This window comes from Solanum tuberosum, unplaced genomic scaffold (genome assembly GCF_000226075.1).
Source record: "Solanum tuberosum cultivar DM 1-3 516 R44 unplaced genomic scaffold, SolTub_3.0 scf00322, whole genome shotgun sequence".
Taxonomy (NCBI): Eukaryota; Viridiplantae; Streptophyta; class Magnoliopsida; order Solanales; family Solanaceae; genus Solanum; species Solanum tuberosum.
The window spans coordinates 701,900-708,856 of NW_006239245.1; the positions used below are offsets into that span (position 1 = coordinate 701,900).

Genomic DNA, 6,957 nt, shown 5'->3' on the forward strand with positions numbered 1-6,957 from the left:
GATTATGAAGTGTTGGATATGCCATAAATTTCATGATGTGTTAGATACGCCATAAGTTTTATGATTTTTTTAAGGAGTTTATTTTTAACTTTATTATGGTTGGAATATTGTCACATTTTTTGTGTTTTAATGTGACAAAACAATTAGGTTAATTACTCAAAATCTTTACGTTAATAAAAATATAAATTGTTGTAACTATTATTTATAGATGATTAAAAAAATAAAATAAAAAAATAAAATTGTTGTAATCAACATTCAAGAGTCATCTTCACCATGTAAAGTTAAAACATGAATTTTATAATATTATAATAATACTACAAAGAACAATGAAATATAAAAAATAATTTTGAGTTGGGATTTCATGAAACAAAAAACTTGTGAATTTATATTGATAAAAATGGAGAGATATCATAAAGTATCTTAAATTTTATAATTTAATAGTTGGAGGTTATAAATATGAAAACGTAAAAGTCATGAAAATAATGATATTATTAAGAATAGAAGTTTAATAGATTAAAGTTATGGAGGTGAAACTTAAAAATTAAATAAAGAAGAAAAAACAAAAATAAAGAAGATTAAGAAATAAATCTATATTATATAAATATATAAATTTCTTGAATTGAATAAATAATAAAAAGAAGTAAAATAAAGAACAAAAAAAGGAAAAGACTATAAAATAAATAGATAAAACCCATAAAATTTAACTTTCGTGAATAATTTGTTGGAATTCTTTTTAAATCAAATGAAAAGGTTTGTAATAATTGATGAGAAATTAATAAATATTATAGGAAAAGAGAATAATAACATTCATGACAAAATAAATTAAATATGGCTAATTAAGAAAATATAATTAAATATGATTATCTTTAATGTTATTTAAATTTGTAGGCGATTTTTTTTGTATTTTAAAATTAAAAAAAGGCCAAAATCCCACAAAAAGAGATAAATAGGATTGAAGCCCTTAGAGAGCGTCACCTCACCGTTTTCATATTCAACTTTATTATTATATATGGATTTAGATTTTTGCACAACCTTAAATTTAAGGACACATTTAGATATTATATCAAACATTCATTTATTTGAAGTTGAAATTACATTTTACATGAAAATTGGATATTCCATATTCACATTGAGTATGAATCTTTTTGTTTTTTTTACAAAATTCAAAATAAAAAAAATACAAAACATAAACTTATAGATCAAATTTTACATTTGACATTTGAAAGTTTTACTTTTCATTAAACGTTTTGTTATAGAATTTGGAATCGCCCTTTGAAATTAGTATTTATAAATGAAAATATTGATCTAGTCCTGTTGAAATTGTGTCTGGCCTAGTACTTTTTCTTATTAGAGTGATTATTGAATTAGGTTTAATATCAATTTTCTTAATTAGTTTTGTCAATTGGCAGTGCTAAGAAGATGGGAATTTACGTTATATTAAATTATCTTTACATTAATAAAAAAAGAAATTGTTGTTAGTATTATTTGTAATATAATTAAACAAAAATAACAATGGGAAGAAAATAATAAGTAAAGATTACACGTTGTATTAAAATAATAAGTATTAAAAATTATGATAAATTTTATAATAGTCATAACAGGAATTTACGCAATAATTACTATATTAGAATACTAGAAAAATTGATAAGTTCCTCGACATCTAATCATTGATTAAAATTTAAATTATTATTTTCTTCTGCGAAAGTTTAAGAGATTAAATTAATGTTTTAAAAAATAATATAACAAACTGATTAATTAATTATTTTCAATGATTAATAAGAAAATGTATATAGCAAGTACATGTATTATTATTACATTATTTATATCCACTCTATATTAAATCATTTTTCTATTATAGTTTGATGCAAATTTCAGAATGTAAAGAATGTTTTGGATTTGAAAAATAAATATTCAAAATATACTAACATGTCATTTAATCTTATGATATTTTTACATTTCATGTGAAAAAAAATTAAATATTAATTTTTAATATGAAAATATTAATTTATTAATACAACATAAATGTAATAAAGGACAATATATAAAAATATTTTGAAGTATTTGATATTTTATTAAATTAAAATAATTCTAAATTAATATATAGCTGCGCAACGCGCGGGTACGTATACTAGTGAAGAACAATAATAAAGAAGAAGACAATTGAGTTTAATATTTATTTTTTTCCAAGTTTATTTTAACACATGACCAATTTTTATTGGTCAGTGCTGTCTAAAAGCTGCACCCACGCGCTTAACATAGGTGAAATCACGGACTCAGCCACGTAGGCCGAAAAGTGGTAAACAATTAACTAAAATATAAGTTCAGGGGGGTAATAGGACCTTAGTAAAGGTTAGGTGTGTCTCAGGGATTTTGGGCATAGGCTGGGGGGTACTTATGCATTTTCCCTGTTATTTATAAAGTTTTAAATTTTTATATGAAAACATTGTTGTTTTGACATTTCTTTAATTACTTATTATCCTATTGTACGTAGTGGCTACTTTTAATTTGGACTATATATAGCTTAGTGCTCGCATGAACTTGAATAGTGAAAATTCCAAAATTGGCTATTATAATTAGTTGGTATTCAATGCTTTATTTCATATAAAAAAAAATGAATAAAACCATAGGTTATAACCCTAGGATATGAATGTGAAGTAAAAATATTTGAAAAGTTTACTCTTTTGTACTTTGGGATAAGGGTTTGAAAAATACGCCAACTTTGATCGAGTTTGCTGTTGCGATACTAAACTTTCATGAGGACCTATTACCTCCCTAGACTATTTAATACCGTATTTTTTACCCCCTGAACTATTTAATAGTGTATTTTAAAGGTATATATGTGTTCACATGGGCACATTACTATTTATAATTTTACATTATTTTTTATGTCCACGTGGGCAAATATATATGTTTAAAATACGGTATTAAATAGTCTAGGGAGGTAATAGGTACTCATGAAAGTTTAGTATCGCAACAACAAATTCGATCAAAGTTGGGGTATTTTTCAGACCCTTATCCCTTGTACTTTTGAGGTTCTTTTTTATTTTCTTGACTACATTGAGGTGCTATATAGTCCTAAAGTTTTTTTAATACTATTGATAATATGTAAGTACTTTTACTTCAAGTGGGATTGTATTTTGTTGAAGAGATAATTACATAAAGTATATATATCAATTTAAGAGATGGTAGATTTAAATCTCATCATCTCTTACTATCAAATAGATTTTTCAGGTACTTAATCGACAAACAATATTAGACCCATATGTGAGCAAGTGTATTGAAATACTGAAACAAAATTCCAAAATTGACTATTACAAGACTTGATTTCATCATGGGTCTAACCCTAGGATAAGTAGTAATAATTGTAAAGCTTAGATTCTTTTTATTTAGACTTTATAATACTTTTCTTATTAATTGTTATACTTTGTTTATTTATTTTTTTCTTTTACTTGAGTTTGATACACTTGAGCCGAGGATCTTTCGGAAATAATTTATCTACCTTCACGAGGTAGTGGTAAAATCTGCGTACACTCTACCTTCTCTAGACCTCACTTAGAGAAATTTCACTGGGTATGTTGTTGTTTTAGACACACACGTCCTATATGACATAATATACGTAGGATGTCATGTAAAATGTGAATTGTCACGTAGGACGCCATGTAATATGTGTGCGTCTACTTGTTCAATTTTTGAATAGTTTAAGTGTCTATGCACACCCTAAGTTGAAGGACATAAATTTCAGGCGAGGCCAAGTTAAATGGTGCATATATGCAGTATGTCAATCATTAATAGAGGTATATCAATTCGTTTCTCAAGTTTGAAAATCATTTTTAGAGTCATCCAAACATGTTTATCAATAGTTTGTTCGTAGAGTAAAATCATGCTTAAAATCACCTTTGCAAAATCAAGTTTAAACAATTTCAATTATAAGGAAATTATTCATGTACTTGCACATATGTTCATAATATAAACAAAATCAAATGTTAGGGGGATGAAATTACTGTGCTATAGATTGTTTGAATACAATTTTTTTGGGAATATTTCAGAAATATATAGTTACCTAACTATATTGTAAAAATATAATCCAAAACTTACCCTACAAGCTTTTACCCAAATACCATTTGATATACAATATTATACCCTCAATATACAACAATATACACAATTTGCATATTGTGTTTTTTACAAAATGTTTAAAAATTTGTTAAAAAATATTATACACCAATATATAATATTATACAAAATTATAAGAGGTATTTATACACTCATATACACTATTATATAAAAAATGAACTTCATCTTCTTCCTTGAATCCGAACATCCGTTCATCTAAAAATACTTCAAAAATTACACCACATCACTCAAAAATTCATATTTAGACTCTTTAATCTTTTGCAACAATAACCACTCGAAACAAAACTTATTTATGAAATCCAATTTTTAAATTTTGTAACTTTGAGCTTCAACAATGGTTGCCTATGAAATGTCAATAGTACTTCATGTAACTCCAATAAAAAATAAGCAATGGCCTAATATTTCTTCAAACGCATAGGTCATTACCAATCACTCAGTTATATTATCGTCACCGCCACCATTATAATATCCACCTTTATCAAGAAATCGCTCACGACTTAGTTATCACCGAACCTATAATAATAAAATCACATCTAAATATTTCAAAAATCAGTTAACAATGGAATGTGGGAGGAGAGAGGAGTGTGTGTTTAGGGTCGATAGGGAAGTGAAAGAAAACAAAGATATCAATAAGTTCGTGGCTAAATTTGATCATTTCGATAATGTATTTGAGTTAATTGTAGTTTTAAGTAAAGGTTATGTTATTTCTTTTTATATATATTTTTCGTAGGGGTTTATAATGAACGTGGTGTTCATGTTACCTTTTACGTACCTTAATTATTAATTTAACGGAATAGTTATCATATCCTATCAACAACCGACACCAAATAACTTTGTCCTGCAAGAGTCGGATAGATTGGTAAAATCAGCAAAACTAAAATCACCTAATAATTTTTATCTCCACCGAGTTTTAAACCCGAGACCTCACGGAATCTGACTTTGTTTCCATCATTTACATTAGGGACATTGGAATTAACAGCGCAAATAAACCTAACATTCAAACTCATAGATCAATGATCACAAATTTGTATCAAAATTCTTAACAAAATTGTGAATTGTGATATATATTTTAGCAGTTGCCACAATTTTGTAGAGTTCTTCGACTCATGTCGCTGCTGAATCAACTCTTCAATAGGGGACTTCAAGGTTCAAAGTGGTTAGTCAAAAACTTCATTCTTTTTTAGCTGAAACTATCAATCTACTTCATTTCTCAACTGTTCTGTCTTTCAATTATCGAATCCAAGAATTTATTTTGAATTTTTCTGTTCATATTTTAGAAAAAAAGGCCAGAGATCTGTTTATGGGGTTTTTTTTTTTTGCAATTTTCTAGAAGTTTAATCTGTAAAGCCCCAAATTTGGGTTTTGTGCAATTTAAGGGTATAGACAGCTTTTAAGATGCATGATTTGTGATTATATGATTTTGTGTTTGTTGAAACACAAATGATCTCCTTAGATTGGAGTAGTATTGTTTCAATATTTTGTTAACAACCAATTTTGCTAATTATTCTTGTGACTGTGTTAGAAAATGTAGAAAATTTCTAGTGTCAGAGAATACCTAATTAGTCTGTAAAGACGAATTATTGAGCATTGGAATGAAATTGGTCCAGGGGTTTGGGAGGGTAGAGTGGATACAAACCTTACCACTACCTCATGGAGGTAGAGAGTATTTCCGGAAGATCCTCGGCTCAAGTGTAGAAAATCTAAGTACAAAGAATAAGAAAATAGTGGAAAAAACGTAGTGGAAGTAGTGCAAATCCTACAATAATGGAATAAGAACAACCAAATAGTGTGATAATCGAAACACAATAAACAATAGATAATATTAGATATCAAAAGCAAGAACTACAATAATAGTCCAGATGAAGCAAGATGGTTAAACATTGGGCTAGTGGTCAATGAAGTGGGTTGAGAACTATGAGGCCTGGGGTTCAAATGACCCCAGCAGAGGACAAATAAACACTAGGTAATTTCTTCCCATTTGTCCTAGGCCTTGATGGACAGAGTTACCTGATACCTTGTACCTGTTGCTAGGGGAGGTGGAAGGTATCCCATGGAATTAGTTGAGGTGCGTGAAAACTAACAAGGACACCACGGTTATTAAAAAAATGGTTAATGAGGATTCATATGCCAAACTAATTGAAAAAAAGATGCTGAACCAAACTAGTTATTGAGGCTTAAGGTTTATTGTTGTTATATTCTTGTGACACTACCTGTGGATGTAACTGTTGATATTGGTGGATGACTTTGTAGCAAGACGTGCTTGACCTTGGCAATCTCACGAATCAAATTATTACAAAACAAGAGAGATGCACAGCTCAGACTTATGCGCAAGGAGATAGCCCAATTTCTGCAAACTGGCCAGGAAGCCATAGCTCGAATTAGGGTAGAAATTCTGAGATACTTCTACTTGTTGATCATTCATTAAGAATTTCTCTAACTAGTATTAACTTCATTCAGGTTGAGCATATTATACGCGAGCAAAATGTATGGGCTGCCTATGAGATTTTGGAGTTGTTCTGCGAGTTTGTTTATGCCCGGGTCCCTATCCTTGAAAGCCAAAAGTAAGCTCTTTCTTTCTGGACTTCTCTTTTTCGAAGCAATGAAATTTCTTTACTCATTAGGTCCGGGTTGTGATGGCATTATTTGGTGAATTGAAATCAAGAGATGATTTGTATTGGCAAACATAGTCTATGTTCTTATATTGTGAATTGAGATCAGCTTCAAAATGCTCTTTGCATTATGTTTGCCAGAGACTTTACTAAGTGCTTTGTATTCCCTCCCTGTGAACAATATTCCTAGTCTCAGCTTAAAATTAGCTTCAGA

General features: G+C 28.6%; 1 protein-coding gene across 1 annotated transcript; it reads left to right on the forward strand.

Annotated features, from left to right (window-relative positions):
* The first annotated feature begins 5,088 nt into the window (after positions 1–5,088).
* On the forward strand, positions 5,089–6,718 carry LOC102599981 (IST1 homolog). Its single transcript, XM_006360409.2, has 3 exons — positions 5,089–5,290; positions 6,385–6,517; positions 6,592–6,718. Exons 1-3 carry the CDS (start codon positions 5,241–5,243, stop codon positions 6,697–6,699), a joined length of 291 nt encoding a protein of 96 aa, XP_006360471.1. The 5' UTR covers positions 5,089–5,240; the 3' UTR covers positions 6,700–6,718.
* The last annotated feature ends 239 nt before the right edge of the window (positions 6,719–6,957 follow it).

Bases quoted from the DNA above. Each gene is read 5' to 3' on its own strand.
- LOC102599981 (XM_006360409.2), top strand. From the start codon at position 5,241: ATGTCGCTGCTGAATCAACTCTTCAATAGGGGACTTCAAGGTTCAAAG. The intron at 5,291-6,384 runs GTTAGTCAAAAA...ATGACTTTGTAG, and splicing joins GGACTTCAAGGTTCAAAGTG to CAAGACGTGCTTGACCTTGG. The intron at 6,518-6,591 runs GTAGAAATTCTG...AACTTCATTCAG, and splicing joins AAGCCATAGCTCGAATTAGG to GTTGAGCATATTATACGCGA.